Below are 11,977 nucleotides of genomic sequence, written 5' to 3'. Positions count from 1 at the left end.
ATGCCCATGCACACGCAGTCGAGTGAAACAGACAGATCACTTATTATTATGCAGTCCTGCTCCCCTGGCCACCATGTTGTAACTAATTCACTGACTTGGATGGATACAATTTTATTGCAAGCAGTCATCAAGTGTGAGACCAGGCCCACAATCTTCCTGAGACAAGGTTATGTAAATAATTAAGCCTTAGTCAATATTGTAGGCAGTAAGAACACAAACACAAACAAAGCCCTGTTCCTGCAGCGATGCCACTAATCAGCCTGCAGGGGGCGAGAGAAACTCATTTATGCTCAGAGAATAGACAAGGTGGTCCTTTGAAGTTACTGTAGGAACTTTACCTGCAGAGAAACATGGCTCGATAAACCGTTTTTTTTTCTCCATGTATGAACAGCTTATTGTGCAGGAGAAAAATAAAGAATTAATAACGAAAAATTTGAAGAATTCACACGTAATGGTGAGAGAAAAAACTCAGTGCGGACGCCCATCCATCACTCTGTCTGTGAGCAGGCGACGTCAGCGTGGCTCTCTCTGACTCCCTCAGGTGTCTCCTCCCTCCTCCTCCTCCTCCTCCTCCTCCTCACACAGGCTGAGATCCTGGACCGACCCGAAGCCTCCCTGACAGCTGCATACAGCGGTGCACCGAGCAGAGCAGGAAGTGTTCCAGTTGAATCATGGAGGGCAGCGGACAGGGCTCACATCTCCCTCCTTCTTCATGGAGTGAATGTTTTGTTATAAGGCGGATCCGCATGATGATCCCTGTTGATTTCAACACAGAAATCAGAGAGTTGTGTAAACTGGCCGGACCAGTGGTGAGTAGCCTGGGTTTGACGTCCTGACAGTACCGATCAATGAGCTCAAAAAGTCAAATTAACATTTTAAAACCCACTGGGTGAATCACTGAAGCTTGCAGCGGTGGAGGAAGTTGCTTCGGTCAGATACTGACTTTAAGTCGGCTAAAAGTCGTCTATTAATATCCCACTGACTCAAGGGAAAGTCTTGTACTTAAGCACTTTCTTTTTACTCCATAGTTAATATATATTAGATATTAAAAACCGTATTCTGCTACTTTACACTTCCACCCCACTACAGTTTCTAGTACTTTTTACTCCCATTACATTCAAGCTATTTAACATCATTTTCTAGACTTTTCGAAATTATTTTATTTAACAGCAATCAGCTGAAACACTGATTGTCATCATCTTCCAGCCGATAATCAATGATAATCACTAACTCCCGCACCCCCTTTACAGTAGATACATGCATGTAGATATATGCATATGTTTCAGTTTGTGACTTTTTTAAGGTAAAGTCAGCTTTTAAAACGAACAGTGTACATTTGTTGTTACCAGTTACTTTGCCAGAGTAGTACATTTTTTTTATTAATTAATTTTTTCAGAAATCAATCAAATCAAATGAAGGACTCATTTGTAAATACCTCAAAAAATAAGTAAATTTAGTATCAGGTACTTTTACTAAAGCTTTATTCAGATGGATTACTTTCACCTTCAACAAAGTAATGTTTTAATAAAATACCTTTACTTTTACTCTGTTGCATCTTTTAGGTCATTGTTACAACACTGATTGTTGAGTAGTTTAGTTTAGAACAAAACATATTTTATAGTTTTTTATATTTTGATATGCAAAATATTAATCTATATAGTAATTAGTAGCTGAAACTGTCAGTAAAAGTACTTGCTACTTTTGTCTCAGTGACTTTCCATTGATTTGTGTTTTTTTTTTTCCATCAGATTGTATCCCAGTTCTTGATTTTTGGACTGAGTTTTATCAGTACTGTTTTCTGTGGCCATCTGGGGCGGATAGAGCTGGCAGGAGTGTCTTTGGCCATAGCAGTGAGTAATGTATATTAATGTTCCCACAGTGAAAATGACTAGTAAAGCAACAGAACATAATCCACCGATGTTTGTGTCATCCTCAGGTTATTAATGTTACAGGTATATCTGTTGGAATTGGCTTGGCAGCAGCTTGTGATACTCTAGTTTCTCAGGTATGAAACTGTCAGTGCTGTATTAATAAATAGAAATAAATAATCATAAAGTTGGTTGACAAATAAGAAAATACTCTGGTTTCAGACCTTTGGGAGCAATAACCTCCTCAGAGTTGGGGTCGTTCTACAGCGGGCGATACTCATTTTGTTACTGGCATGTTTTCCCTGCTGGGCGATCCTCATCAACACAGAACCCATTCTGCTGGCTGTCAAACAGGAACCAGCAGTGGCCAGGTCAAAATTCACTTCTTCTCATGCTTCAGTTGTTTTTATTTTTCATTCTTTCTTTTAGTTTCTTAACCGATAAAAAACAGTTTCATGTTGATACTAATTGAAAATCCCTCTCTAGGTTGGCTCAGCTGTATGTGAAGATCTTTATGCCAGCGCTTCCTGTGAGTATGTTCAAACCTCAATATGAAGCAAAAGTTTTGTTTGTGGAATTTTACCTGCTACACTTACTGATTACTCTGAGTAATAACAAGCTGTCAAAAAAAATGATGTCTGTTGTGTCTGAATATATCCGTTTTTTAATAATGTCTTTGTGGCTTTTTCTAGGCTGCATTCATGTATGCATTACTCTCAAAATACCTACAAAACCAGGTAAGTCCATAGCCTGGGATTTGCTTGCTGTTATCCAAAAAAGTACAGTGGAATTAGATAAAGAGGACAATTCAATCAGCCTTCTATTTATTCGGCATGTCAGGTAGCATGTTGATGTGAATACTTTGTATACTGTCTGAATTCCAAAGGCAATGAGGTCAGGGCTTTCTGAACTTATAATAAATGTGTGTGAAACCACAAACCTCCACTATGCCATCAAGTGATTCCCTTTAGATATGTTAAACATAAGGAAAAGTGCAATGTTAGAAATCCAAATTGGTTCCTTGCCAGGTCTAAATTTGTCAACAGTTTGTTAAAGTTATAATATGTAACAATTCTATATTAAGTGTATTGTCACCCCAGATCATGTTACTGTACATTAGTGTACATTAGTACACCTCAACAATGTGTGTATCTATGTGTTTGAAGTCAGGTCATAGTCTCACTAAACTCAGTGCTCACCAGACACTCTAGTTGTCTTTACTGTTACTGTTATCTCTGTCTCTCGGTGGAGGTTGAGGAAATGACTTAATTCCCAAGGACTTAGGGTCAGTTGGGAATTGGTCACATCTTCTGAGTGGAGAGGGAGTCGACCTTACATATGTGCTCTAAGGAGTTCTACCCCCTGTTCTAAGGCTGTTTTGCTCTGAACAACAAGGCTGATTTAGCTGTGGAAAATCAGAAGTTAACATCTTAACAACTGGCTTGTGAATCTGGTCTGCACATCACACCTGTCCTTAAGTAGGATTTACCCTGCTGATGACTTTAAGGCAGTCAGTGTTTTACACTTCGTGCCAGGGAAGAAATAAACCACTCTACACATGGGCTCTCCATTGTTAAAAAAGTTGTGCAACAACAGTCAGTGTGGTTGGCTATGGTGTTGCTTTGTCAGACACTCTGTAGCGTTGCTTGGGGAGAACAGTAGCCAAACCAAACAGCGTGTTGACCTACACAGTAGGGGATAGCTTCCTGTGGAGAAGAGATGGCAGAGCACTTTCAATCGATAGCAATAGCAAATGGCTCAAAGAGGCAGTCACTAACCTAAAAGATGAATCAAATGGGTTATAAATTTGATTGATAATCAATTTTTAACCACACTGCATTTGTCTGTAAGTATAAATCAATGTCTACTCCTGAAATAGACTAGTGGGGTTAAATGTAAAGACTTTTGGCTAAAGGGTTCAAGATGGGAATCTCAAATTTATAGCACTGTCGAAATTATGTTGAAACCAATATTGCATGTTTATGAATGACTATCAAACAGTACAGTTCCTGGTACGGGGCACCATATGTAGTGCTTCATGCAACATTAATAAGGAGTTTTGTGTTAAATTTGGCTATTAATAACAATTAATGATTATAAGGGATAATGTGCTCACTGATATCACATGTGAATGTGATATGCTCCGGGCTGAAGGAGTGTGTGTAAGTGTGAGTCCAATAGGGTCAATATTGCTTACATTTTAAGTGAAAGTTATCATTGTTATCATAACATTGTGCTATAAAATAGAAGTTAAGGTCTTTTGCCTTGGTATGACCAATTGTCATTTTGTGGGCAATGCTAAGGCAGAATGCAATAACTTCCAAAAAAGAGTCTAAGGTCAAATTTAAATTCAACTTTTTTTGCAGCTAGATTAATACAGGTATACACTACAAAATGTGAAAATTACAATATTATATCTATAACTCAATTGTCAGGACATTAAGATAATTTTAAAGTCATTTTCTCAGTTTCACACTCTGGAGAGTTAAGGTATTTTGCCTTAGTAGGGCAACATGTGTCACTGCATTGAGGAGACGTTCTTTGGGCTCGCTAGAAATGTAGGCTGCAGCTCTTAGCAGCTGTTAGGCCCAGAAAAATCCAGGAGAGGAGCACTTGAGGGCAGGCAGCTCTGTGGGGAGGGAAATGGAGAAGAGAAAGAACAAAGGCACCGATAGCAGCTCAGAGCTGAATTTGCAACTATATGTGACGACTGCAGAATTCTGGGAATCTGAGTTCAGTTCAGAATCCATTTTTACATCCACAGGGAACAGCTTCATCTGTGGGTACGAACAATGGGAGTGAACACAAATCCACTTTTTAATCCCAAAAGTTGAAAAGTAATCTTTGAGTTCTCCTCCCATCGTTAAACAGTTCCAGATCAGAGCAGAATTGATTGTGACTCTAGTTGTTGCCAGATATGAGCAGCTCTACACAGCTGTGAGCAGGACCTTTCCATACACAGCATTCAGCAAACATCTTTTTTTGTTTGTTTTGTCTGCTGATGAGACAATGACACATTGGTGGGAAACTAGCCATCTTTAGGTTCTAACTACTGTCCAAAAAGGATAATATGTGGCTCTTTTCTTTTAGGGCATCATTTGGCCTCAGGTAATCACGGGCGTTGTGGTTAATATTCTTAACGCACTCATCAACTACATTTTCCTTTACCAGTTAAATCTGGGAGTAACGTGAGTATTGCTTATCTGACTTCACATGATTCTTTTAGTAACACTTTTATTCCTGTCATTACATAACCAGTATCGCCACTTACATTTTCTTTACAGAGGTTCTGCAGCATCCAATGCCCTTTCCCAGTTCTGCATGGCAGGACTTCTCTATGCTTATATCCTTTGGAAAGGTCTTCATAAGGCCACCTGGGGAGGTGGGGACAACATTTGCATTTGAAGATAGTGACCCTGCATACTATATAATAAGTCTCCAAATGTTCCCATTTGTTAATGAGGTACAGCGAAAAGTCAGAGAGGGACGCTTTTGGTTTAAATCAACATTATGTAACTTTTTAACCTAAAATAAGAGGCTCAAAATCATGTTGATGGTCCAGTGTCTTGTACTGAGGTGAATGGTGTCTTTGTCTCAGCCACTCCACCGCCCCTCACTTGTTTCTGCACTATGTAACTTCAGTGAGAGTGCAGGATCACAGCCTCATATACATGTTTACTTCAACATAGTTTTCGAAATATAACATTGTGATGATGTATTGACTTTTGTTTGTAGTTAGTGCCTACATTACGTCATCTATGTGTTATGACTTAATGGAGGTTGGCAGAGGGTTGAAGACATTCCATCACTGAGTATGACCCATATATTATTGTGCATGTTAACACTGTATTAGCATCAATGAAACATTGTTTATAGCTGAATGATTTATTGATTCACTGATTGCCAACACAGGTTGGTCTAAAGAGTGTCTGCAGGACTGGAGCTCATTCATTCACTTGGCCATCCCCAGCATGGTCATGTTATGTGTTGAGTGTTGGATGTATGAGATTGGAGGTTTTCTGGCAGGTAATGTCAACTTAGCCACTTTATGTTCTCAAAGCATTTGTATTAATTAAGGATGGTCTAAAATCTAACACCTGTTTTTGACAGGTCTAATCAATGAAGCAGAGCTTGGAGCTCAGTCAGTTGTATACCAGATGGGAAATATGGCATACATGGTAACGCTCCTGAAATATTCTTTCCTCAACCAAAAATGAAAAAGACATGAAATTGTTCTGAGTGTGAAATTAATCATGCAGTGTATATCGTGTTGTGTGCTTTTGTTGTTAGTTTCCTTTAGGTTTTAGTATCGCAGGAACAGTAAGAGTTGGAAATGCCTTGGGAGCTGGAGACACTGAGCAGGCCAAGCTGTCTGCTAAACTGTCAATATTCTGCGCAGGTCAGTTTGCTCTTAAACACAATTGTAAATCTTTATTTTAATATCTCACAAATTACTTGTATTTGAAGAAGATAATACTAGAATTACTGTTATGTAATCAAGAAATTAGTGAAGAAAAAGCTTAGTGAGAGGAGCAAGCTGTTACTCTATCAAGCAATTATGAGTCGCTCTGGACGGGCATTAAAGGTATGGTTCATACAAAAATGAAAATTCAGTCATAATCTGTTCACCCCCAAGACGATGGAAAGGTGGGTCAAGTTTTGTTGTCTATAATACATTTCTGGAACTACAGCAAATCAGCATTGTGGCATCTTCTATACAACCGAAGAATCTGGGGACCTTTTTGACGAGAGTGTCACTTTAAGAGAACGCTGGAAATAGTCTGTTTTTTCAGACTACAAAACCTCACCTGACTTTCCATTGGTATGGGGATGAGTAGGTAATGACTGACTTTTCATTTTTGGGTAAACCATTCCTTCAAGCTCTCTTACTGCTCCAGCAGAGCCACTCATTGGCCAACAACAGACTGGTCATTCTATTTGTGAATATATTGTATGTCAGTGCATTTACAGTCAAACATAAACAATTAACTGTGTTACTTTTTATCAGTGTCAGCCTCTGTATGCTTGTCGATTGCACTTGGAAGCCTGAAGGACCATATCTCTTATGTCTTTACATATGATGAGTGAGTATGAATCTAACATATGTTGTTTATTCCCATGGTGTGTTATTTTCAAACACACAGAGTCAGTGTCAAGTCTCAGAGAGATAACAGGCTCTTAATGACCTTTCACCATTATGTCAGTCATTGTCTGTCTTACACAGTAAAAAGTGAACTTTGCTACATAATCTGTTACATATTAACTCAAGGCAAATTACCTGACAGCAAAGCTCAGTCATGTTGAGATGCATCATGTACCTACGGCAATTTACTGACTGATCATCATGTCACAGTGCTCAAACGTCACACACAAACACCTATGAAAGTGTAATTTCTCTCAGTGTCAAACTGTACATTTTGATTCACTCCTCTTTCAGACAAATCAGGGAAAGGGTTGCTGATATCATCACTCTTTATGCACCATTCGTCCTCGTAGAGGCAACAGCAGTGAGTACCTCTGCCATTAAGATCCTGTGACACACACATGTATTATTGCATCTCTGAAACGTGCTCGTTTTGGTCAAGTCTATCCAAGTCTTTGTCTTTTTGCATGACTAGGCTGCCATGGGTGGCGTAATGAGAGGAGCAGGTAAACAGAAAGTTGGAGCTATTTGCAACATTGTGGGATATTATGGAATTGGTTTTCCTATTGGAGTGTCGCTGATGTTTGCAGCCAAATTAGGGATTAAGGGTAAGATCTATAACAGAGATGTTTTTTTACCACTCTGCTCCCCAACTAGTCATTTTTAAGTTTTGCAGCATGTGTGAGATTCACCACGTCATCAACACTACAGTACTCACTATTCTTATAGTAAGATGTAGAACTCTCTCTTTCCCTCAGGTCTGTGGACAGGCCTGTTTACCTGTGTGTTTCTGCAGTGCACATTTCTGTTGTTCTATGTGACAAGATTAAACTGGAAGACAGTGACAGATGAGGTTAGTCTTCAGAGGAAAATATTCCTATTTTAAATGGTATAAAGGAACTTCTTTATGGATGTATGTTCACATTTTGTTTTACTTCCAGGCTCAAATCAGAGCAGGAGTGCACGGGGTCTTCAAAGATACAAGTAAGAATGTTTGTGCTGCCTTATTCCTTATTTTTCAGAATAAGAGCATAACTTCTGTAACTCAGTGTCAGTGGGACTTTCTCACATCTCAAACAGAACCCAAGTCATGGTCTCAATTCAGCTCTTTATTAATGCATCAAACTGAAAGTTCACCTACACAACCTAACAATTTAATATTTTCCAGTGAAAACATTAGTTGCATTTGCATTTGAATGTCCAGGTATCCAACAAGATGATGAAGGGAACTCATGCGGCCACACAGACAGCCTTGACCTGGCTGAACCTGAGCGTGGATCAGCAGAAAATCCAGTGGAGAAGCAGCTCTCCTACAGGGAACTGGTGCTGCGTAGGGGCCTGGCTCTGGCTGTCATGCTATTTGTCCTGGCTGTTGGAATTATTATAAACCTGCTGACCACGAACTTGGTCACATGAACATAAAAAAAAAGTCTATTGTATTTAGTGAAGTATGTCTTTATCCGCCAGTGTGATGCAGATGCATGGCAGGATGTCACGGCAGGACATGCAGATGAAGGGAACAAGCGCAGATGAGCAAAAATTACAGAAAGTGAAAGTGATCTATGATCAGTGGATTTATATCAATGCAAAATGTCACTTTTACACAGCTTTACGATGTTACAGTGAATCTGCCAGTGATTTGCTCTCAGCCACATACCTGTGATTACTGCCACCTCTCCTATAATCAGAATCAGAAAAAGCTTTATTGCCAAGTACGATCTTACACATACGAGGAATTTGTTGTGGTGATATTGGTGCATGCATCAAATAACTATTAAGTGAAAATATAACAAATTAACAATATAAACTATTTAAAGAATAGAAAATATAACAAATTAACAATATAAACTATTTTAAAAAGTAGAAAATATAACTATACAATATAAATATATATACACAATCTGTTTTTTGGTTAAAAGGATAAAAAGAGCAGACCAGCTGGCAGTGAACAATTACAAGAAATGATGTGCAAATGAAAATGCGCAAATGGATAGGAAGTTCAAGCTGAGCGTTAATGTAACGCATTGAGTTATGGTGCTGTCAGTTAGTTTATAAAAGTTTATAAAAGATGACACAGTGGGATCAACACAGATAATTGGACCTGGGTTTAGGCCAGCATTGCACCTGGTTCTGCGGGTACAACATAAGAAGATACTGTTGAAACATTTTTTGGCTCTCACATTTACTGCACAGTCCTACACCAATCAGCCATAACATTAAAACCAGTGATCATTGCTATTTACTGAGGTTAAGTGAATAACAATGATCACGTCGTCTCAATCAAATATTCATCCTTAGAAATTTGGGTTACTGGCATTCATGTGGATGCTAATTGATATTTTTTTGCAGTGTGGCAGGGCACATTGTCTCGCTGTGCTGGACGTAGCCCTCGGTAAACATAATTACCATGTACACATCACATAGTTTGCAACAGTGTCTGAGATGGTTTGTATCAAGCAGCATCCACATGAATGCGAGGACCATAGGTTTCCCAGCAGAACTTTGCATTGTAATGAGATTGTCATTGTTGTTGACTTCACATGTTAATGGTTTTATCATTCTGGTACATCAGTGGACATCAGTGGTCAAATCATGTATCCTGCAGCAGCAGCAGCAGGCAGCAATGCTTACAATCACTCTGATAACCCCTGTCTAGTGTAGTCATGTATTAAAGCTGCTGAGTATCTGCTGATGGTATGTCTTGCAAGTCAAATGCTAAAGCACAGAGTGTCAAAACCCTTTATATGAAGACATGGTAAAGGTGTAATTTGCAGAGTATGGCCAGAATTCAAAGAGAGTGCCAAGAATATAGGAGGCAACATCCACTGCCCTTTTTAGCCTTTTTCATTTGCTGCAGTTTGCTATTGTAACAGTATTGAGGTGATTTACAGGTGATTTACTCTGACGTGGACTATGGCTCCAGAGATAAGGGGTTAGTAAAACAACAGGGGGAGCAGAGGTGAGAGAGAGAATCAGGCTTCAGCAGCCATTGAAAACATGGTAGCCAGACATGGTGCTGAAATATCAAATCTCTCAATCTTTCAATCAATTAAAGATTTATTTCAAGCGAACCAGAGGTGGAAGACAAACTGAGACTCTTTTGGTGAGTGCAAACATAAATGTAAGTGTATTTCCTTTCTTGCATTTTAACAGAAAGTTGTAGAATGTAGTTAGCTAGTTATGTGGTCACCTCGGGTTCAGGCCCAGGCACAACAAGATGGCCTGAGTGTTAATGAGGAGACCCCAGCAGGGCAGACAGAACATCTGCAGGATGATGATGTCCTGCTGAAGGATCACCCCCACCCGCTGCAGGTTCTTACCACCAAATGTCTGCACGACATTAACATTTTAGAAAGGAAGGCAGTGATAAACAGCAAGAGTTAATCTAAGAAATCTCCAGTAGAATACACTATCATATAAAAAAAATTATATGGAGGCAGGTCATTGAGTCGAGAGAGCAGCAAGAAAGTCAAACATCTACAGCGGTGCAGTTAATACAGCTACCAGCTCGTAGATATTATATATTGTTAATCACAGCAAACACAAGTTGCAATTAATTAGAGTGACACTGAGACTTTTTCTTGGCAAATAAGCTGCCACACTGTCATCACTTTGGCCAGTTGCAGCCACTATTTGAAACCAGCCAAATACTGTGTTAGGTCGATTGAGTATGAGAATCTAAAGTCTGGCTTCCTGACATCTTAACCTTTCCTTTGGCAAAGAACGACCGTCATCAATCTTCTGTTGTATAAATCAGCTTTCGAGCAAGGATAGCCTCAATCCACAATATTTGTTGCAGGGTATGAAATAGAGCCAGTCCTTACCAGAGGCCCCGTCAACCTTACGATGTGGCACAGCTCCTCTCCGTGTGCCAGGGTAACCCTGTGGCACTCCCAGCTAAAGCAGAAAAGCTTGTCACTAGACTCTTTTGTGCTTAAGTGTCAATCTTTTCTCTCATGAACTTATCTCAGTTGTTCTCCAGGATGTTGGAGAGGATGAACATGTTACGTATGTAATTATGTAATATCATGTAATAGTTTTATCTTTCTCTCTGATAATGACTTGTTTATGTTTTGGTAAACCCCGCCTTTATTATGTATGAACTTGTGCCCTTGGTAACCAGATCAGTTTTGTGAATTTATTTTATTATTTTGCAGTTTTAAGATTCAATTTAAAGACAAGAATAAAAATAATGTTATGTCAGTCCCCATGTATCTCAACTACGATTTAAAATGTGGTAATACATAAGCACATATTCTTTTAACATTTATTTATTTTAATGTCAACAGGGACAAGGATGTATAAAAGGAAATATGTAGTTTTGAAGAAATTCAAACTGTAATATTTGCAATCAGTATTAATGAGGTAATAATACATACTTAGAAATATTTATATTTTTCATAACTGAATAAACTCTGAGGAAAATATGGTCCCAGAACACTGTTTGAAGCTAGAAAAGCGGCAGGGTCTGCCACCTATAAGCAAAGTAAAAAAAGAGGGAAATGGTTTCATATGAAATTGATTCAGTCAGTCATGAAAACACAGACAGTCTGTCAGTGAGGAACTTTCTCTTCTGATTAAAATTTATTCCCCCAAACTACATGGGGCACTTTCACTTTCGTTCTAATACAGAGTGTAAAACCCATGTGCTGCACTGAGTTTATTGTTTAAAATCTAATTTAAGCACTAATTGGGGTTTTACATGCTCAGTGTAATTCAGTTTGTGAACATTTGTGAATTTGAGTTGAAAACTGAAGGCCTTTAAAGTTTTAGAAAATAGACATAAACAGACATTAGTCACTGAATGTGCTTGCATTTATATATTGGGCAAAAATTTAAATTGATGTTCTTTTGATATGTTTCCACTTTTCACAATTTGTTGCGCTGTCTGTATGTGTCACAGTTTCTATCTTTAATTGTTGTCTGTGAGCTTCTGTAAAGCCTGCTAGATCTCCCTTGAAAAACA

At 38.8% G+C, this 11,977-nt stretch overlaps 1 protein-coding gene across 1 annotated transcript; it reads left to right on the top strand.

Moving 5' to 3' along the window:
- Nucleotides 1–566: 566 nt before the first annotated feature.
- On the top strand, nucleotides 567–8,820 carry LOC119004665 (multidrug and toxin extrusion protein 1-like). The gene is made up of 17 exons (XM_037071792.1): nucleotides 567–809; nucleotides 1,749–1,850; nucleotides 1,937–2,005; nucleotides 2,091–2,239; nucleotides 2,355–2,397; nucleotides 2,561–2,605; nucleotides 4,959–5,056; nucleotides 5,153–5,250; nucleotides 5,781–5,894; nucleotides 5,979–6,046; nucleotides 6,159–6,267; nucleotides 6,877–6,952; nucleotides 7,306–7,375; nucleotides 7,487–7,619; nucleotides 7,770–7,864; nucleotides 7,953–7,995; nucleotides 8,216–8,820. Exons 1-17 carry the CDS (start codon nucleotides 672–674, stop codon nucleotides 8,425–8,427), a joined length of 1,662 nt encoding a protein of 553 aa, XP_036927687.1. The 5' UTR covers nucleotides 567–671; the 3' UTR covers nucleotides 8,428–8,820.
- The last annotated feature ends 3,157 nt before the right edge of the window (nucleotides 8,821–11,977 follow it).

This window comes from Acanthopagrus latus, chromosome 2 (genome assembly GCF_904848185.1).
Source record: "Acanthopagrus latus isolate v.2019 chromosome 2, fAcaLat1.1, whole genome shotgun sequence".
NCBI lineage: Eukaryota > Metazoa > Chordata > Actinopteri > Spariformes > Sparidae > Acanthopagrus > Acanthopagrus latus.
The sequence above is the reverse complement of the archived record's forward strand: the minus strand, read 5'-3'. Positions and strand labels throughout refer to the sequence as shown.